The sequence below is a fragment of the Phaethon lepturus genome, unplaced genomic scaffold, assembly GCF_000687285.1.
Source record: "Phaethon lepturus isolate BGI_N335 unplaced genomic scaffold, ASM68728v1 scaffold10494, whole genome shotgun sequence".
NCBI classification, from domain to species: domain Eukaryota; kingdom Metazoa; phylum Chordata; class Aves; order Phaethontiformes; family Phaethontidae; genus Phaethon; species Phaethon lepturus.
In genome coordinates this window covers 37,805-60,843 of record NW_010535470.1, presented here as the reverse complement: position 1 = coordinate 60,843, position 23,039 = coordinate 37,805, and the positions used below count along the sequence as shown (strand labels likewise).

The 23,039-nt window shown below is 37.4% G+C and overlaps 1 protein-coding gene across 1 annotated transcript in view; it reads right to left on the bottom strand.

The window, feature by feature from the left end:
* The window catches only part of KIF13A (kinesin family member 13A), a 115,022-nt gene that overhangs the window by 54,322 nt on the left and 37,661 nt on the right, over window positions 1-23,039 (bottom strand). Inside the window, exons 2-4 of the mRNA XM_010285816.1 lie at window positions 16,169-16,181; window positions 8,684-8,744; window positions 271-363 (exon numbers count right to left, since the gene is read on the bottom strand). Of these exons, the coding sequence (XP_010284118.1) occupies window positions 271-363; window positions 8,684-8,744; window positions 16,169-16,181 (167 nt within the window). The remainder of the gene's footprint in view (window positions 1-270; window positions 364-8,683; window positions 8,745-16,168; window positions 16,182-23,039) is intronic.

The following is a 23,039-nucleotide window of genomic DNA, read 5'->3' as shown; positions in this document are numbered from 1 at the left end:
CACTCAAACACAAAAGCCTGAATGAGGCTTTGGTATGAACTACTCCTTTCAGGCTTTGAAAGTGGCCCCAACAGGCAGTAACCTGGAACATATTTGCAGAGCTGCTTTAAGAACTTTACATTGTCACTGGCTGTGCTAAATGTTTGACATTTAACATTATGATATTTCAAAATACAATTTTTAAATATTATCTAGCTTAATACTTATGCTTTGTTCTTCCTATTTCCCATGTGCACAAAGTGTTCTTCCCCTTTTTCACAGGAGACTCACCTGTCTGTCCATAGGCAAAAATACAAGCATTATATCCCTGAAAGGCCTTTTCAAGAATTCCTTCTCCAAGGCACTTGAACACCACTTCTTGACCTAGAAAAGAATTAAGTTTATTTTAAATTGAAAAACAGACTAAAATTTACTGAAAGCAAGAAGAAAAAAAAAAAGTGTTGCAAATTATTTTTTTTATTATTGAGAGCATTGATGAACAAACTACTTCACGTACAACTGAGTGACAAGTCCGCAATTGTAGCCTGAAACTAGTGTAACAGCTACCTCTGTGTTTAAATGTATTGCTGATTTTCCTGTGAAGGGAGCAGTTCTTCAAAAGGTATCATGTAAATTGAATGTTTAGAAAATAACAAGAGATGTCTAAATTTTATATTATTTAAGTGTAAATTTTGCAATTAATATACATTCTTTAATCACAAATTATACCCAAAAGAGTTCTGGAACAGAATTGCAATGAAACCCATTGGTGAACTAGGACATAAGAGGTACAACAAATATCATGCCCCATGGCAAGGTTGTGCTGGAACCAAGATAAAAACATTCCGATGACAGTCAGGCAGGAAGCGCATATTAGGAGTCTAAGAGACTTTAACAGAGCTGTTTGAAGATATATTCTGGCAAATCCGTAGTTTGAAATATCAACTGCAGAATTTCATAGTCTGATAATTGTCTCCTTGTGCCAGGCAGATTTTAGATGTGCTTCAGTCTTTTAGATGTAGAAGATGAAAATAGGCAAAGCGTGGTTGTTGTTTGTGGTTTGTTTTTTTTTTTTTAATAGGAAAGCCCAGAATTTGTACACCACAAAAAGGGTCAATGGATTGTCTGCTTTGAGCTCCGATCAGAGAATTGCACCAGCTATGTGTACACCCAAAACAGGCAGAGCTGAGCTATGGACAGTATTTATACACCTTCTGGTGTTTGGTTTTAAACTTAGGTTCCCTGCCTGGTGACTTTCTGAACAGCTATGATCAGCTGCATCTCTCATTTTGTAAGTTAGTTTCATCAGTTGTCAGTTACAAGAAATTATTTTGTACAGTGGATGCAATAGTGATGTCCATAGTCTTCAAAATGGAACATACTGGCATTAAAAAAAATAAGTCTAGCTACACATTTATACATTGCATGACAATATTTACACTCTATGATCCTTGAGTAATTGTCAGCCCAGAAAATTCTTGCAGAACCACCTGTGGAATGATTTACAGACATGTAAACAGGACTAGAAAGTACTAAATTACTTTTCCTTTAACCTGATTTCTCTTCTGCTGTAAAGGAAAAACTAGTGCAGTGATGTCCTATCAACTGGTCTTTGTGTATCTTTCCAGTTTATTTCTAAAATCTCCAAGTGTCACTGCTCCTTGTATTAACACAGTTCAGAAATGCTGAATACAGGAATTAAAAACAGAGAAGAATCTGCTGTACTGGAATAACTCTATCTCCTTGCCCATGCACATTCATTCACTTCTCATTCAACTATGATCATTTTACACCTATGCTGAGAAAGCACTGTTCAGTAACCTGGAAATAGCCACAGAGAATGTTAAAGTACTGAAGAATGAATGAAGAAAACGTACCAGTGGAAGATTTTAGTAAGAATGTACAATACACAAAAATCTGCTTTCCAAACATCTCCTGAGGGCACATTCTGAAGTTTCCAAATATCAAAGAGGCAGGGAGCCACTTACTATCTTGCTGAGCAAGAATGCAACATCAAGCAAAGATTGAAGCTGATTATAATTATTAAGAGGAAAAATAGCATATATATGCCACAATGATTGTCAGAAAAGGAAAAAACTTTTATTACCCACTTATGACCAGCAATAAAGCAGTAACCTCTTCCATGTTTCCCAAGAAAAAAAAAAAGAGATATCAAAGTGTTATAAAACTGCACAGTCATGATAACCATAAGATGACCTACAGAATCTCTTACTGCTAAACACCAGGAAAGGAACTCGGTTCAAATATCACAGGCAAAGCTGGAATTTTTTTTTTTTTAGAAGAGATTTAATTTTCAAATGGTCAACACTAAAGCTGAAAGTCAATCAGACACTTTCTTACAGTTTTTAAGAGCTCAGCATTACAAACATAGGCAAATGGGTCATTAAAAAGTGATGTTTATAGTAACCAGTCAAATTAGCATGGGATAAAATCAAAATTGTTTTTAAGTGCACTCACAGAAAAGAACACAAGATTAAACTTCAATTATGGGCATTTTATTCATTCACTAATGCAATGCACTGTTGAGGGTAGCAGCATATCAATCATGAGAAGTTGATGTTTTTCATTAAGCAACCTCACTGCTTCCCTCATTAATTTTATTAGTGGGTTTGCAAACTGCACTTTGAAGCTAAACATCTTCTCTACCTACTGAAATGGCTAGGTATTTCAACAGAAAAAATATAAAACGAGAATAAAAGTAGCAAAGTACAGCAGTGCACATGTTAATAATGGCTATTAAATTACGAATAATTCTAAAATAAAACTTTCACATTATCTGCCCAAAGACCTATATGTGAAAATCTTAGTTGGAATCTCTGAGCCAGCATGAATTATTAGAACATTTCAATTCAGACAATATGTTAAGATAATAAAAAGTCCCTGAAAACACAAAGATAAATCAATACCATGACATGCAAGAATACTGCAACACACAACATTTTCCAAACAAGATATTTAAGCATTCTCTCTCATAGCTCTATGCTCTTTCCCCTTCTCTTCCTCCAAATCGTTCCCTTAAGTTTCTGAAGCCCCACTAGGGAGATCCACTTTGACAGCATTCCTAGGGAAAACTACATGTTGCAGAGGAACCCTAGGTCTGTTCTCACAATCTGCAAAATGAAGCCAATGACATTTACAAATACAGTTCGTATGTTCTCAGTTCACTAGACTGGTGACAGCAGACAGAAGAAAAGGGAGGGGAGGAAAAAGGGCCACACCCTTTCCAAAACTCCCTTTTAAAAAGGACAGTTAACAGTTTTAGTCTTTTCTAAGATGGCACTCATTTAGTGACAAACACATTCAAGACATACTGCAACAGAATTTTGTTTCAGTGTCTGGTTTCCAGATGTCTAGTATTTCTAGTTCACAACAACTAGTCGATCTGAAATAGGGATAACTGTCTCATATTAGCACAGATTCATTCAGCCAGGTCATGACCGCAACGTTATGACACATCGCTGCCGTTCCTGAACACTCTCCTTTACACGGCAAAAATAGCTAGAACCAAATAACAACTTGTTATGTACAGCACTGAAAATTCAGGGCTCTTTATAGCTTAATCGCTAACCCAGAACATTTTAATAAGCAAATCTTGACAGCAATAAATTGCAGTTGGTTCCATGATCTAATAGTTAAAATAAAACTTGGTCTGAGGAGATCAGAATTATTAAAAGCTCTGCTAGATAGCAGTTTCAAAAGAATCTCTCTAAAAGAAAAAAGAGGTCTATGGTTCACCTTAACATGAACCTAAAAGCACAGCAGCTACTACTGCAGCTTAACACTACAGTATTGCCAAAGCACTGGAGTCTTTAATGTTTAAAAACTTCAATCCACTAAAAGGTCTCAAGTACTACAAATTAGGTGCCACAACATCTACATTTCAAGTGCCTGACCCATTCTGTACTAAAACCATATGGAATAATTAAATTTCCTCAAAAAATGTGGTGTGTGACACAAAATTAAGTTATACATACTACATAGTCTCCTCTAAAAAAAAAAAAAAGAAAAAAAAAGTCAAGGGAACAGTAAGACAGGGATAGGCTTCTCCCACATAACAGCTTAAATAGGTAGGCCTGAGCTACAGACACTCCTGTCTGCTCAAAATCCACATGTTACAGTCTTTCATGAGGGCAGCAGTGTACAGTTCTTTAAGCCACCTGCCTGGTTTGTTTCCTTTTAAAAGAGTCTCTGGAAGGGCAGTAGTGAGCATATATATGTATTTCATATAAAATTAAAGCTTAGTCAGGTGCTTTGCCTCTCAGGAAAATGCAGCCTGCAGAAACACAGATATGAAATTTCAGGCCAAACGTGATGCAGCTTAGGGAGTTTAAGAAAAATCCACGGACAAGTCAATACACTGTGAGGTCCTTGGAATGGACCTGCCTAAGTACTATTGTAGTTATTCATACCATCTCTTGAATCCTTCCCAAACTGAAGGTTTTCTTTTCTTCCTTTTGAAAATTTACTTTACTGCAGACTTCAATAGGCTCTTATTGTTGTCTAGGCTTGTAAAAAGAATTCTTTGTTCTCATCACTGAGAATTTCTCAGTGTCCTCCCCCCTTTCACCAAAATGCCAAGCGTGTTATTTATGTCTGTGAGCTCTTCAAGGCAAGCAGGTGTGTCCTTATCCATGAACTGACGACCCATTCAAGTCAAGAAACAAACAGTAATATGAAGCTATTTTGCTTACTCTCAACACACCTATCCTACAGCCTGTGAGGCAGAGCTCGTCCCTTTTCCAGATGAAGGCAAAATCATTCTGTCCTATAACCAAATTCCTCTCCCTCCTCATAAATCTATTTCATTGACCCATTTTTGGTTTGTGGTTTGTTTTTTTGGCTTTTTGTTTTCTTTTCAGATAAGAGGCTCATATACTCACCAAATACCCAGCTATGTCTTTCAGAATTAAATCATCAGAAGAAAGGCTGAGGAGTTGGCATGCAATGATCAGACCAAACCCAGAGGTTTGCAACTGTTCCTTGCTTGGAACAATGCAGCCACAAATTGTTCATAAACACACAGCCTCAGTATTTGGAGTAATCCTCTGCCTGCTAATTGGTTGGACTAAAACAAAACACAGTTTAACATAGACACTTCCTTTTGAGTGTTAAGAGCGAGTTCTGCATCTTGCAATCTCTAAGCTGGGATATCAAGTTGTTAAAGAGCCTCTACCTCTTGGAGAATCGGAAACCAAAGCACCACTTCCACAAAGGTCTTGTGAAAGAGCTTAATCCTATTCTGTGTTCCAGATGCCCTGCTGTCTTCACAAGAGATACAGTCCTGCAAGGGTCTGCAAAGATGCCCTCTCTAGATGTTTTTCCTCACGTGAGGGTAACCTTCACTATTAATGTTAGTGATACTGCTGGGTCATTTTAGAATTCAGAATCCAATTTCCACTTCAGTGGAAAAACATTTTTTTAAACGCAATTCTGCTACTAAGAGCCTACTTCTGTACCATGATCATTAAAAAAAAAAAAAAGGATAGTTTAGTGCTTTGTGCACATGGAGTTATTGAAATTTAAGTTAGAACCTAAATACACAGCATTAGGTCTTCACAGCAACAATCCCCATGTTTTCAAATGCTAGAAAGAGAAGGCAACTTTCCAAACTGGAATAAGAACCGTTGATACTTCCTGCATATGAGTTCAGAAAGAAAATTAACACATACAAAATAAGCCCTAGCTTCAGACAAAAAAGATGAAGATAACTCACAGAATGAGTTCAGTGTAAAAGAAAGAGATGGCTAATCGCATTTCAGGGTCAGCCTTGCTCTTCCACAGGCTGAGACTTTTTACCAATTACCCATGTGATTAGGTTTAGCCAAACAAGAATCTTGCTCTTCTGCAAGCAATATCACTAAGTGCCAGCAGTATTGTAGATCAATCAGCAAAGTGAAAAATAAAACCAGCCCATAATCATGTGTGATAGCTTTAAGGATCCTGTAACAAATGTGCATTTCCAGGAGAACACAGACTTTGGTTTTGTTGACATTAAAAAAAAATTGTAACACGGAAGAGTTAATCACGTAAGTCAACACATTATTCAGACGTATGTTGTTTGTGATGCACTCCAGTCTGTGGGTTTTCCAATGTCCTATGTGTCAATCGACAAAATCTTTAATGTAATAGGGTATACACAACAACAGATCTATTCAACTTAATGCAAGAAGAGCATGTTTTGGTTTTACACAGAGAGCAATGACTGATACGGGAGCCTAGTACTTGAGAATTTCTTGTTAAACCTTCCACTGTCACATCTTCCACTGTATTTCTGTGATGAAGATAAAAGAGTTTTTCAAGTAATTAAATTTGTCTCACATACCTTTTTTATTTCAAAAATTTTAATTTTGAAGCTCATATATTACTTACACTTACAAACACTCTGAACTTAGCTTTCAAGCTTTATACGTGTTTTCTTTTAATTGTGCAACTAATCACTGCTCTTGCCCATGATACTAAACTCACACATCCACATACAGTTACTTCAGGCAGGGAGCATTTAATGCATCTGTCTAGCTTCCGGATCAGCGCCCCTTCTGTAGTCCAGCATTCAATCAAGAAATTACAGTTTAGCTCAAAAACTCAAGGCTGTCAGGTGGCTTGTTTGGATTCTTTAAGCTTGTTAATTCTGTAACAGCCTCTAGTATGATCTCCAGACATAGATAGCATGTGTACTTGCAAGGCAGCTAGGACAATTGCTCTTTGTTCCATGAGGCAAAGGAATTATAAAAAAAACCAAACCACCCCAGCCAAAACCAGTTATCATTTTTTTTTTTTAGTGCAGTAATTTAGGCCAATCTGTGAAAAAATCCTTAGGGTACCTTAATACTACAAACATATAAAAACTGCAGTCTTACCACTTTGGCATTTGGTTTGTTGGCTCTAAAACAAGAAATGCTACTGTAGTAACAGTTCATGCACAAGCAAGTGAACAAGCCAACAACCCAGTAACTTAGGCCCGGAACAGTTTTGGGGTTTTGGTGGGGGTAGGGGGGTGGGTGTTTTGGTTTTGTTTTGTTTTTTACTTTTATTTTTATATTCTGTCAAATTCATTATGTTTTAGAACATAGTGGGTGGGAATTCACAAGTTAACTTCAATACCACACCAAAAAACCCCCAAAAAACAACAACTTAAAAAAAAAAAATCAAGAAATCAGTGAAAGCATTGTTTTTCATATACAACTCCTGAAGCTTACATTCTCATCATATTTCTGGAAAAAAACAAGGAAAACAGTCTTGCTTTGGTTCCCCGCCCCAGCAGGGACATTATCTGGAATGGGCAAAAAAAACACCTTATAGCTTCTTGGCCAGTAAGAAAATGCTAGAAATGCGGGTGACAGCTTTCTAGAGTCCAGTCCAACAAGGGGTTCATCTGCATACAGATAATAAAACTTCAGTTCTCAGGTAAGATTAATTCAATGGCAACTTCTGAAATAGGCTAAAGAAATCTAGGTTTGACTCAAATTAAAAATAAATGGACCAAGAACCCCACTGAATTCACAGAGAGATGGGTTAAACTGAGACAGAAACAAGTTTAACTGGTTAGGGGTGCTTCTCTGGTCTATCTCTTCTCTACAAGTGGGTTAGCACCATGGTGCACCCACTAGGTGCAGCTCTCACCTGCACACTCAAGGCACATGGGGCCAAGATCTGGGTGCGTACCTTCCTTTAAAAGCAAATGGCGGTGCTGCGTGCACCAATGGCTCTACCAGCCTGAACTATGAATACTGTGCAGTGCATCTATCCAGCACAAACAGTTGCTGAAAGACGAACCGACACAAGTAAGAAATAGAGAGGAATCTATGACCAAACGCAACCCCCGAGACTTGGGATTTCATACCGGGGCTACGGCAGTCAGAGATATGGTTTAACACAAGTATATGACAGTTCATTTATTAGTCCACTAATCTCAAACTTTGAGCTAAATTAACCCTATCAACCTTCAAGATTTCTTATGGGCAATGAAACTTCATAATACGAACATCTAAACTGAATGCTTTTTATTTTTTCTTCTCCTTTCCATGGACCACAGCCTTGCAATCCTAGTGTTCAGAGCTGTCCCTATCAAAACAACTCCTCTTATGAAGTATGAATATGCTAATACACAAATCCAGTTATGAGAAAACGAACTACTGGGATTACAATATTGCCCGGTTTATCCAGCTTTTGGGAGAAAGGAGTCACAAAGCTGATCACTTAGAAACATCAGGGATCTGAACGATCAGACTACACATTACTTGAAAGACCCAAAATAACCACACTATCTGAGAAGATACATGCTTTATTCCTCTCTCGGGCACAGGAACGCAGACCACTAAAAACACACACATTCTCACTAGCATTAGTCAGAAGTAATTTCTGATGCAGAACTGAAATTTCGTTTTAAGTGACAAAACCCTCACAAGAGGCTCTTCCAGGGGATAAAAAAAAAAAAAAAAGAATGCTATAGCTTGGATGTAAAAGCATCCCTCCTGAACAGTATACTGGGCACCTTAATGCTTGCATTCCTTCTAAAATGAGGCACTAGCACTCAAGGTGACTCAATCCCTGTGAAAATGAGAAGTCTGCTTCTGTGAAGAAGTCACTTGAGCATCACAGTACAAAATGCAAAAAACTCCACAAATCCAAGCTCTCATATGTTCTCAAGTTATTTACACTGTCAAGTGTATGGAAAATAGGTTACCTGCATATTTTGTGGTGTTTGATTCATCCATGGACCAGAAGCAGTGATCAAAGGCAAACACCTGTAGAAGCACATAAAAAGACAAATTAGGAACTCTGGCTACAATACATTTCTCTTAATGCAGTACAAATCCATGACTGTTTAACTGCAGTTAGGCTCTCTCTATTGTTTCTGTGGATCCTAAACCAGAACTGTAAAAAGGCTTCATCAGAGGGAATACTTCTGGGAAATCTCAAGAGTTGCAGAACTGCAATACTTCTTCCTGTCTGTATTATACACAATACAAAATATCGCTTACTGTATCCCTTAATACTGACTTCAAAACACAGCCAAAACCTAGTAATTAGCTCCACCCTTCTCCAGGCACTAATGCTGACAAAAGTTTCAGCCAATGTTAATGAAACAGCACCAAAAAGACTCAACATATAGAACTTGGCAAGATGACTATTTAGCAGACATCAATACAAGATGCACAAAAGTTTTACCATGGGCTGGACTGCTAATGCTCAAAGAGCATTACTACTTACAAGCCTTAAGGAGCAAATAAATAGTATCAGATTACCTGCCTAAACTATGCAAATAGAAAACGTAGCTCTATTAGACAAAAGCTATCAGAGCCTGCTCTAATGAAAAGATTTAATATTACTTCAGTCAAGAGTTCCAGCTGTGTAGAACTCAAATGAGATTCAGTATTGTGCTCAGCGTGCTTATGGACCTGGAACAGTGTCCCGTAAAACCACTTAACATGTTGGGATTTGATCCAAGTTACTTTTTCTGCACATCTGAGAACATCATGGTATAGACATTTAACTGTTGTTTTGACAGCTTTGTATCCCCACAAACACATCTTAAGCTGCAGTATATTTTCCACATTTTACCATGGTAAACTGACTGTGGATGAGCTAATGATATAGATTCTATTTATTTTTTCTCTTTAGGGATCCTAAGAGGTGGGGAAAACAACTCAAACAACCCTCTTTGCCTGGGCCAAGATTTTCTTTGCCTGGTCTTCCAACAGCCAATCTCCTTAGAGAGACAAACCATGCGGGTCAACATGGAGCAAGAGCCACAGGCTATTGGCAGAAATGCCAAATTCCCTGTGAGACAAACCCTGAAGTGAGGAAGAAGATGGATCATTTCCTTTCTGCTTTTGTGAATGTAGAAGAACTTGGATTCCCTAGTATTGCAGAATTAGTATGCAATCTAATATACATATATACTGTAACCTAACTTTTCCCAAAATGCCTGTTGCTGCAAACATTTCAGAAGGATAAAAGGAGGTAGCACAGTAACCTCACCTCCTTCCCTTTCCCCCAACTTAATGCAAAACACATCAAATGGCCTGAGAGAAGACTAGATTCTGAGACAACACTTAGTCCACAAGAGTGAAATGAATTCTGGAATTCCATTCAGAAGAGAAAAATAAACAAACAAAAATAACCCATAATAATAATCTAACAGGGAGGTCCGAGCCACTTACTGCAGCGCAAATAGAAAGAGACAACTTCATGAGTCAGGACGTACCCTGCTGCGACTGAGTCAAAGATGTAGTTTTGCCACTGAACTGCATGCAAAATGCAGCAGTTACTTCACCTTATCTTCAGACCTCCACCAAGTAGGGGGTATTTTAAATTACTTTTGTGCATTTGTTCATCATGCTTCAAATCTAAGCATAAAGAACTCTCTGCCACCAATAAAAACGCTCTGACCCTTTTCGTAACTTTTACAGCACAAGAAATAGTGTTTTCTCGCATTCCACTTCTATGGAAATTTTCCTCACGGGACTTGGTAACAATACCTAATCTCTTGACGATCAAACGGCAAAGCAGTTCAATTACAAAAGAAAACCCAGTTGTAAGGACCTAAACCTCCCAGATGCCCATTCTTTCACCTTGAAACTAAGCGGTATCTGCAGTGGATCACACAGCTCAGTTCAGAAAGGTTACCCAGATACACATGCTCATCTGTAACGACTTAAATGTCAATACAGCAGTACCGTAGGCCAATTTAATCTATTGTCCTACACATTTTCCCCTTGGTTAACAAGGAAAATCATGATGAGATTATTCAATGACTCCTAATGTAAACACTGATCTTGTTAAGAGACTTCACAAATTAAAATGTGTGTTTGCAGCCAAGTGTTTCTTGTAGAAAAGTAATTGTTATTTGGATTTTTTTTTTAAAGGTAAAAATTGGTCAGACTGATTTTTAAAAGTTCCAAAATGATTATGCATAGGAAGAGAAAAATTCTGTCTCAAGATAAAACAAATGTAAATATATTATTTTAGTATGTTTTCATACTAAACATAAAAAGCCACAACACGGACTCAGGCTATTTATAAAATCTGTTCTGGAAAACTGCCAAATCCTTCTAACAGAAGTAACAAGATTCCTTTTTAAAAAAAAGAAGTCAGGCAAAAAAGTGGAAACTGCTGGGGCATGCACTCTTTGCAAAACATGTCAAGCAGCTGCATCTCCTTCCTCTATTAAAACAAGTGGGCAAAAATTTAAAAATTGCTTTGATTGGTGATGACAAAACAGCAACCTTGAAAATTCCCAGCAACGATAATTTAAGCACCCAACCAAAGCAATTTTCAGGACAACTCAGACCTTTGGGTAAAGAGATTCCAAATGCAAGAATTAATAGAGGAAGAAATAAGGCATACAAGAGCAAGAAACTTGGTCCCTATCAGTGAGGCTCTTCTGCACATACATAACAAAGTCATTTTACAGGAAATGCCTGCAGAACAGTGTCCTACCTGAAAAGCAACCCTTTTGATCATCTTTTCTGTACAAAGGTAACTCACTAGTTAATGTTCTTCTGACCTCCAGTGCAGGAACTGCAGGGCATGCAGTCCCAAGAGCACACAAGCATACCTGGGGACAAGATACAGAACCTACACTATAAAAAACCCACAAACTCTAAGTCTCATCTAAGGTGCTCCCTTCCTTCTCTCATCTTCACTGATTATTCTTCCTTGAAAATGAAAACATTGAGTATTACTTTGCCTTTTGATAGGAGTATGCAGAATAATAATTTTTTTCACCTTAATTTTTTTCTCCCCATGATCCATTTCCCTGAAGAAGGCATGAACCCCCCTGTCAACATGACTGTCAAAGCTATCATAAGTTCTGTTAATGCTTAAGTCTCAGGCTCAATGGCCAATACTCAACCTGGGCATTTACTGGGCACTGAAAACATCTTTTCAGCTTTCTGAAGAAGACTCAAAAGCAAAAATCACTACCAATTTATATCAAAACTGTATCAAACAACTATATCAAAACTACTATTGAAACATTTTTGAACAGAGAGATCTGACACACACAAACAGAACTTTAAGCTTCAAGCAGCCTTGGTGAACTAGTTTTTAACCACACTTTGTAAAATCATTCCATTTAGGTGTTTTAACATTGAAAGAAAAAAAGGAAAATATTTTTTGTTTGAAACACAAAGTTTAAAATTGCTACCTGTATCTCCACTAAGATTCCCTGAACTTTCAGTTATTCTTCTAAGCATTTTGAGTAAGTCTCTGTGACTATATGGACAAGTATTTCTGCTTTCCTACTGCTCTGATGTCAATTCCATAGCCACTGTAACAGGAAGCTTAATGAATTTTCAGAAGGTAAGCAAAATGGGAAAACCATAAAAGACAGGTATACACCTACTTCAAGCATCTGCACAGGTTGGCGTTCAACCACAAGCAGACATAAGTTCACACAGGTGTTGGCCAGCTCTCACAACTGGACCCAAAATTATTCTTGACTTTTAAATTACAGGGGGAACTAACAAACAAGCCTTAAAACTTTCCTATTTTTGCAAGATTCTGTACCTCATGATTCATCCCAGTATCTAAAAGAGAAAGCTAGATAAAAGGAAGCTGCCAAGAACCTGCCTCACTAGGGTAGTAGCTTCTAAACCAGAAATTTTGAGTGGAGCTAAGAGACTAACAGGGTGGGGGGTTTTTACCAGCTCTATTATTCCAGTGTTTAACATTGGACAGTATTTTCAGTCTGAGTGGTATGACAGTTGGAAAAAAGCTTGGACATTGCATTTTAGACATGTAGAAATAGTCAAGTAACAGACAGAGGTACAAGTAATGGAATACAACTCACCAAGACAGATATTGCACAATTGGAAGTCCATAGTAAAAATAAGTATATGAGCTTGAGTATGTACTCATTTTATATTCATTATAAGAATTTTAACTCACAAACATATAAAAATGGAAAGTTATGAAAAAGAATTAGCCAGGAAGTGCTAGATCCTGGTACTACCATATCCAGATGTGCACATGACCCTTAGCTAACAGAGTTACATAGGCCATTTCCAGGTTATAGAGAACGATGCTCAGAGTGTTAATAACTATTAGAAATTAAACAAAAGACTGTTCTGGCAATCACAAAATTTAAATAAAGAAAAGATATGCGGCTTTGATTCGGATTTCTTCAGCAAACACCTACAGCAGTTTAAGACAGCTGTTGGTTATTATTTTGCTAGAGAGGCAGCTAGAGGTTATGGCTTCCACAGCAAAACAAGCAGTGATGCAGGTCCACACATCAACCACGTCAGTGAAAAATCTGGGGGGTTGTCTCAAATTCACTCGTACCTGTGGCTTAAAAGGAGATTGCAGATTTTTAACTAGAAGAGCCATTGTGCCTGACAGTGTTGCACAGCAGTAACTTCTCACAGAATCAGATAAGACAGCCAAGGGGTATTCACATTTTAAATAGCCAAAACAATATTCTGCGGAACTAATTTTTATTAAAGCCCCTAATCAATGGCTTGAAGAATTAATAATTTTAAGGGTTTACACATGCAATATACTTATGTGAACTACTTACAGGTAATGAGTACCATATCCGATATTAACTGCTTGCCGGATTAAGCCAAATGACATAATTAGTTTATATAAGAGTCTAATTTCGCATTCATTATTAGTTGTTTTAAAGCCTAATCCTTGGTATAGACTAGACAGTCCGGGGCTTCCAGCATTTAGGAACGCATTACCCAGACCGAACATAATCCCTAACATACTGTCTATGTAACCATAAAATATTGTAAATGCACAGCTAACCTTTAATAGCCATTTCCATCTGACCAATAGATGGTCAATCTATCATGTTTTGTTTTTACAGAAAAAAAATTACACTGAACAGGTGCAGATATTGCTCACATGAATCTCAATGAAGCAGTCAATCTGACATGTAGGGTGACTTACAGGGATATCTGGTGGCTAAAAAGAAAAGCAAAGGAGAAATTTTCATTCACCAGGCAGCTGTTCCTATGTCCCTATTACAACTGCTGATGGAGATAAGCAATAAAGGAGATACATCAGGAAATGGCACACAAAGTCTACATCAGTACGCTCAATATAAATGGAAGCCGTTAAAGAACTGAAGGAGGATGGTCACAGTTCAAAAAAACACAAGACCTACCACAGGCCTAAAGAAGTATGAACAGAAAATGTGAAGGTGGCCTGGGGTACAGCTCACAAGTCTCAGCCCAGAACCACCATTCTACTTTTGCCACAACATTATACGAGAAGCCCAAGGTTAGTAATATACTTAAACACAGTGTTTGTGGAAATAGCAAAACACCCTAATGTCCTTCTATAACTTTTCCTACCACAGCTTCTGAACTACCAAGTTGAGCTGGGATCACAGTTCATCCATGGCTGATGATAAACTAGCTCATTAAACTGAAGTTAAAGAAACTTCCAATATTTATAAAATTTCATTAAAAAAAAAAAAATCCTAATTTGAAAATCAACTATGTGCAGTACCCTAAAAACTGTATAAATCAAGAAACATCCAAATCTCATATGACATCTTTACAAACTCACAAAGCCTATTTCCACTGATGGTAAGAACCTTCTGTTCCAAACTGATAAACATTTCACACATCATCTTAAGTTTTGGCGTTATAGAGCTCAAGGATGTTAATGACCATCTGACTATACCTAACAGTAATGTGGCATATATGCACAAACATGCACCTGTTTTTTTTTTTTGTCAAACAAATGCAAGACCATAATTATGCTTTTACATAATGTCAACAATATCTTTAACTAGCTATAATGGAACATGAATGATGTACTACAGAAAATTAAGGCTCTTACAAGAAAGTTTTTGTGAAATTACAACAACAAAAAGGAGTTTTTTTTGCTTTTGTAAAATTTTTTAATAATGATCAAACTTTTTTGTATTAGACAGATTAACTGGGATATATAGAACTTTATTAAATGCTTTCAAAAAAACTGAGAAACTAAAAAACAGATCCAGGAAAAAAAAATCAGTACAGCATGCCATTTTAAACAGTAGTATCAGTATCATTCATTTTTACCTGCTGTGACCTTAAATTATGTATTTTTGTTTGGGGTTTTTTCCAAATACAATTATTTCAATTCATGTTAAAATATTTTGTTCCATTCTTCCCTGCCTATTGGGAATAATACACATCACTTACTGAGAAGATGTTTTCTTCTGACACTTAGAAAAATTAATCAAAACAATAGATATTTAAATTTTATATATACGTATGCACACACACATATAAAATAGCTGTCTGAACTATGAAGTAGATAGTTATCCATGTAAGACAGATATATAGATAATATCCATCCCAATTCCTATTCCCAGATGTCCTACAGAAGGCCCTGCTACACCTGCAGAAGTCACATCAGACTTGCATACACTATTTCTTGAAGATCTACAAATCAAAGAGAATAATGTAAAAGAAAACCTCATTCAGAGCTAACTACACTTTTCTCCTGTAAAAAGTACCATCCAACAGAAACAGAAAAGGTAAAATTATAATTAAACTGCTGAAGCAAAATACCAACACAGAGTTTTGCATCTGCTGGTAAGCCATAGTTCACACAGTCTTTTCACCTTATCATTGCTACCAGCCCTGTACCAATACTGTATTTGTCATCCTCATAAGGCTCCTTCTCTGTCCAACAGATACATAACATTCATCCCGCCTCCCTTCCCCTGCATTATGAACAAAACAGCAAATCTTTTCTAAGCAAATTCTGTGACACTTTGGTCACTTTTATACAAATTATTAATTCCTGAAGATCATCAGTTACAAACAAGAACAGTTTGTTTCCTACTACATGTATTTTGCCACCTTTTAAATACAGTATTTTAACTTTTAAGCAGAATTATATGCAATGAAATGTTTTACATACAATACTCATTTACTCTTTCAAATGTTTTTACGAATGTATTAAAATCAGGGCTTGTCGTGGTCACAGCTTTAACAAGCCATGTGCCTTGCCTGCATGTCAGTTGGATTAAAATGTATTCTTCTAGAATTATGAAGTCTTTAACTTAGAAGTATGAGGACTAGATTTTTTTTTTAAATGTATTTTCCTTTATCAAAGCTGTATTGATCACGTACTATGGGAACACGCCCAATATTGCTGCATTGCTCAACATTTTCAAGCAGGTACAAATGGAAAGAGAGAAAAAAATACTTACCTTAGGTGGTTTTCTAGATGATTGGCAAAAAAAATCAGCAACGATGACAAGAAGTACGAATACACCATTCACATAAAGGGAAGGGAGCAAAGAAAAAGAAAAGAAACAAGGTCAGTGTACATCATGACTATAATCTGAACTTTTTTGTAATCCACAATGTATTTAAGAATAATCAGATCAGATGATATTTATATGATGCACCACAGATTTTTAACGAGTATATACCTAACTAGTAATACAGCCCAGCATTAAAAAAAAAGGAAAATGTCAGATTCCTTATAGGCATAAAAATCTAACAGCACTGAGTTCCAGAAGGAAGACAAGCACCCGTTTTCTTTGTCATGGAAGTCAAATCACAGCCCATCTTTTGTGGCAAACAAATTGAGCCTGCAAACTGGCAGACCAAGGTGCCCAGGGTGAAGCCCCACTGACTTTAGCAGTGCTATACATGCAAGACCAAGGTAAGAGTGAAACATTTCTTGCAGAGATTATAGAAGCGTGAAGAAAAATAAATCTGTGTTTTCCCTAGCCAAAGAAAACCTACGCTAAACACCATTACCCTTCACATACAACTCCAACAAGTGCTGTCAGAAATAAAGCAGAGATGACAAACTCCCAACCTAAAGACACCAGCTCAGAGTACTTCAACCTGTCCTTAAATGCTTTGCTGCTTATGCTGGCAGCCATATGGCCACATAGTAAATTACTGAATCACAGAATCATTAAGATTGGAAAAGACCTTTAAGATCGTCAAGTCCAACCATCAATCCAACACCACCATACCCACTAAACCATGCCCTTGAAGTGCCATGTCTACACATTTTTTGAATACTTCCAGTGATGGTGACTCCACCACCTCCCTGGGCAGCCTGTTCCAAATTAAATCAGTTTGTTTTTTTTTTAGTGGGACTGGTTTCGAGTAAGATTGCTGCCCTATCTCACTGGGCAGCTCACTGCTCGCTAATGCCAATGCAGGAGAGGTGAAAATACAGTGAAGAATTAAACTGACTTAGGTCATTCATGAAAACTACAACCTTAAGCATATGTTTAAATTATGCATTGAAATAAGCCTGAAGTGATGCAGAGAGGAAATTTTAACTCGCTCTTCACTTGAAGAAAAAAAGCATATGAATGTGCATGAAGAAAAAAACTACACAACCAGAAAGGTCTACAGACAAAACAGTACAAGTAGAGAAGGTAGTAAGATTTATAAAATAAGGATATGGATGAAGGGTCTCTAGCTACCCAGCAACAGACAGACTACACAAAATTTTAAGATCATCAAGAGTCTAGAGTCTCAGTGCAGAAACACATGGGACCAAGCTGTGCTTTCATCCACCAAACTACATATGCTACCTGCAACTAAGTTGGGGTGGGGGGAAGAACACCTTGAGCAAAATTTTCTTAGCAACCCACAATAAGACAGCTCAGAAAAAAAAAAGAAAAAACCACACACTGAAGAGAAGCAAATCCACAAACACATCTTATGCAATCTTTTCCACCTACTCTCAGCTCATACCTTAGATGACACATCTGCCTAGACCAGAAGTTACATAGCTGGTACACGATACTGGTATAATGCAAACATACTTTGCCTCTGAGCCAAACCACTCATTGCAGTCTTACCCTTTCATTAATAGTGGCTACACAGGCTCAGCTTATAGCTAGCTCATGTCCAGGTGTCTCAGAACTTGTGCAGAATGCACTTTTAGCTGGGTAATTCATTTAGCTATACCTTAAATATTTTTCACTTTAATCAATTTTCAGATGTGATATAAGTCCAATGTTACCAGCTTGTCTAGCCACAGTCCCAGCACCAGCTCTAAACTTCCAATTCCTACTTGCAAGACAATTTCCTATCAAAGTCAGTCATCCAAGGTTATTTGAAAAGCTTATAATTTCTTTTAAATACACTCATACCTTGAAAAATAATTCCAGAATACATCAGCTTTCCTAGGGAGTTCCTGATAGACTGCTGCACAGGTTCCGCAGAAACCCTGAACATTTTAATTGAAATAAACACCAAGAGAAAGTTTATCAACTGTTTTTTTCTGGGATTATCTTTATAAACCCCAATTGGAAAAGGTGCAGAACATCACTGAAGTAAACAAACGGTTTGACGTATTTCTTAAGATATTTACTTAAGCAATACAAGCCACTACCTTGTAGGAAGTTTCCTCTTATTTTCCTCTGATGCCCATTTTAAGAAAAGCATTATAGCAACTTTTTAAACCACTGGTGGACAGCAGAGCTTCCCAGTTGGAAGCAAGATCTTCATCACTGATCTGGATTGCAGCTTCCTATTGTATGTCACATCCTACTGCTCCAAACGCTTTGGCTATTAAGACCAAGCTAGGAACTCCAAAAGTCACCTGCTAGCATCACCAGCAGCAATATGATCAAAGGCCCATGAAGTAAGTCAGCTACATTGGCTTACAGGATAGACTTTTTTTTTTTTTTTCTTTTTAAGTTATTTGGAAATTCCGGCTAACCAACTCACTGTAACCATTATGCTGGCAGTGATTCAGATGGAGACACTCTGACATACTTTCTTCAGTCAACGGACTCACACTAATAAATAAAGAACTTTTTGCAGTTTACCAGAAATCACATCTGTAGCAGCCTAAAGATGTGCTATAAAACCTGCATTATCCTCAATCAATTTTTCACATAAGTTTTTGAGGTTGATTTTTGGTTTGGTTTTTTTTTTTTTAATATGTGCTTTGTGATTTCTTTCTTTTCCAGGAAACCAGCAGCTTTCAGCTTTATAAATAATTGCATTTGTCTCAATTTTTACCAAACACTGACCATACAAATGTGGTGAATCAGTGTCACAGCTGGGTCTGGGGGATAGGGACAGACAGCAGATCACGAGGATACAACAATTAGGATTTTTATTTCCCAAAATTTTTAATTCCATGTCTAATCATCCGTGGGGTCAATGACAACATGCAGGTATACCTTTTGAATGACAGCAAAATCTGATCTGAAGTGGACAGCCAGTACGCTTCAGGAAATTTATTGCAGAGTTACCTAACCTTGTAACACATCTGCACAACAGCAGATTTTGGTTTAACCTGACGATGGGCATCTTCCATCTGCACACTCAGATGGAAGACTGACTTTTCTCACATGCCTAAAACTCAAAATCAAAGTAAATACCACCAAGAGCCTGAAAAATATTCTCACAGGTCAGAAGAAAAGTATGAATTTCAACGACCACAAAGTCCACGGAGCTTTTGAACTTCCTCCTGCCTTTGTCCTTAAGCCATCATGACTGTAGTAAAATATCACTAGAATGTTTTTCTAACTTTTCTGAGCAGTATGTCTGCTGAAGTCTACTCCTAGAATCTACTCAGGCTTTATCTTTCATAACAGTATTAAGGTTCTCCTGTCCTGCTTGGCTAACACACACTAAGATCGCAGAGTGAGTGGCTATCTCAAATTTTTATCGAGATGGAGAAAACCAATTTCTAGAAAGCTTCCTGCTAATGCAAACAGTTTTTTTTCCCTGTTGTCTCTTGCTAAAACTAAACCCATAATGCTTCTCACATTTGCTAAGAGAACTGACATTTTGTGAATTAATTCTAATGTTCTACACTAGTACATGAATGAGAAGTGTTCTTGACTGCATCCACATTTTCTCTCTACCATCTACCCACTGCCTGTGACAGCACAATGAGGAGTGCGCTTTCCTAGTAGTTTAACAACAGCAAAGGCTGTTTCTTTTTTTTTTTTTAAACTACCTAGACTATTTCACAGGACTGTCCCTTTGTCATATAAAAAGTTGATATAAGATGGCATTACATATTCTGACTAGAAAACCAGTCCCATGAAATAGGAAGCAACAGAAGACACTCTTGTACTGTAACATCCAAAAGTACATGATACTGTCACCTTAAAGACATAAGAATATTTTTTGTCCCTTAGTGAGCATTCCCAACCAAATGTCAATTCTACCCAGAAGTAAAAACATTTTATGCAACAAAAAACTTGAAAAGGTTTTCTCTCTATTCCACATAATGCGGTTTCATCACTCCATCCACCCCCAGTCAAGAAATGTTCAGTAGGGACAAGGTGCCTTTAAAAATGAGAACGTAGGTGTAAAACCAGGTACTCTCCACTGAAGGAGACAGAGGAACAAGGCATCTTTGAAAAACAGGTCTTGAATTCTCTGGAATGACACCCACACAGCCTAATTCATCCCCAATTCATCTGTGCTAAGAAGCCAAGTAGGTCACAATTGAACTATAATTATTCCACATTTTGGAAAGTATTCTGTGGATTCTTTTCCTTTCTCACAATTAGTTAGTGAAGACGAAGCAATCATAGCCAGCTATGTTAAGTAACCACATATAGTATCTATAGCAGATGATGAATGAATCACATGGCTTTGCAGCTTGCTCTTCTAAGCTGACTACGCCAGAAATCAGCTAAGACAATGAGTCTGAAATACTTTTTTGCTCTTGTCATATGTGCAACCACAGCAAATTCATGGTACTCACTGCTTTCCCAAACGTATAATTAAGTGCTTACATGTAGTGGCTACATAGTCACTGATGTACTCCTCAGGATCACTGGTCAAAAGAATTTCTACAAGCAACTACCAATATACTAGAAAGGGAGAGAATTCTTCAGGTTTTTACACGCTGAGTTAAAAAAAGTCTTCTTTCTTTCCTCTGTAAGCATAAAGATTAGCAAATTGAAAAGATCATCCTGACAGATAAAAACAATATTTTTACATTTATTTTTGATGTCTCCTTAATAGCATTTGATAGCCACAGTTTCCAAAATTTTGTTTCCACATACACCTCATGTGCAGTTTATTCTGTCGGGAATTCTGCAGTACTAGAAAATGAATGATTTCTTTGTACAGTCCTACAACCTGTTCCCAGTTATATCAAGTCAGAACAGGTTATCGAACCTGCTATGCTTTCATGCATATGCAAGGCTGTAGCTTTGTGCTCCTCCCCTCTTCGATTTTCACCTCTCACCAGTGATCCAGCATCTCTGGAATCGAAAGGCCAGCTGTTCAAAACTAACATCATAGGTTTTTCTAAGTTTTTTTTGTTGTTGTTTTGTTTTTTAATCAGGCTGCCTTACAACTCAGGCTGAGATTATCACCAGCAGTGTGTATTTGCCTCACTTAAAGGCAGACTGCAAGGGAACAAACCAGTGGAAGGACCATCATAACGAGTGCTCCTTGCTTTACTCCATCGAAGTAACTGCATTGTTTATCCATGTATATAAGGCTTTCAGAGTGGCTGCAGAGAGACAGCAGACATTCAGCACTCCTAACTGCAAACGACGTAAATTATGTATATGCAGAGAGATGATGTTTCTCCTATCCTTCACAGTAAGATCACGCAGCTCTAGGACCCTTCGTTGCCTCATGGTTTATCACTGCAGGCTGTTACTTGCAGGCTTGATACCAAGCTTCTTAAAAAGCACACCTATATATTATTAATGCACACTGTACTACTTAACAAAAGCACCTGTCTAGAAAAAGATCAGTGTCTGACACAGTAACAGTTTCAGATGACCAGGTAGTGCAAACTACTGGCAGTACACCATTTTCTCAAAAATGAACACAGAAAAAAGACTTTTTTTTGCCCATTTCCCCCTTCTGTTTTCTAAATGCAGAAGATCAAAGGATGGCATGGGCAAGGCTCTGAAAGGGAACAGTGTCCCACCTTTGTGCTTGGCTGGGGCACCTTCTCTGTAGCTGACTAATGAAGATGGCATCACAACTTGATACTAGGATTCCTGGAAGAGTTACTTTACATACTTGTATGAGCAAACATACATATGCAAATAGATAACTAGTTATTTTATATTCTTGCATAAAGTGGGCAGCACATGCTCTGTACCTGTTTAATCCTCCTACCCAGCAAAAGTCTGTTCTATAGACAAAAAAAATCATTTGAAGAACAGCAAAATAAAAACATTTTAACAAGTAAAGCAATTTGAGCAAGTGCCATGTGATAAGGTAGTAGCTGATCATAATCAGAAACACCACCAGAAGCACATGCATACAGTGAAAATACATTGCTCTCTCACGCTTCATGGAAATACTCTATCAAGAAGCTGTGCTACTCATTGCAAACCTGCCACAAGCAAAGAAAGAAAAAACACTGAAATCAGAATGATAAATACTGCAGTGCAAGTTAAACAAAATAGACATTACAGTAGTAGAATGACTTCCATTACACAAAAGAAACCTAGAAAATGCCTGGATATGTCACCATCACAGGGTTCCACTCCAAGAACTTAAGTTCATTCACTACAGCAGTGATAAACTACCAAAAAAAAAAAAAAAGCACCACAGGATATGAAAACACCACAAGCTCACCACAGTACATGAAAGGCATTATATTCTGACATTCACAGGATGGAAAGCAGAACATGACAACTGCTCTGGAACATCACTAGTCCCTAACTTACCTTCCCTCCCAAGTTCTGACTATTTTTACTGCCGAAGGCATTATTATTCCAGTACCAGCAACTTGTTGATGTGAAGTTCAAGTGGTTCTAATCTTTACACAGAAGCCTTGGTGTTCATGTAAAAAACAACTTCTACTGACAACTTGAAAATGGGCTGATACTTGTCCTACATGCAACAGCATGCCACTTTGCAAACAGCTATCTGCTTAGGAGAACAGTCACCACCATAAGCAGAAAGATTAATCTATCACTTTGCTGGAAAGTTCACAAAACAACAAAATTCTCTGTCTACTCTCCCACATAGAATAAGCATAAAAAAAAAAAATTATCCCATTTCAGTTAATTTGCTTAGTTTTACTGCAAAGGCAAAAACTGACTAACATTTTCATGCTGCTCTGCGATAACAGAGCTCTAACCCAATTCTGAC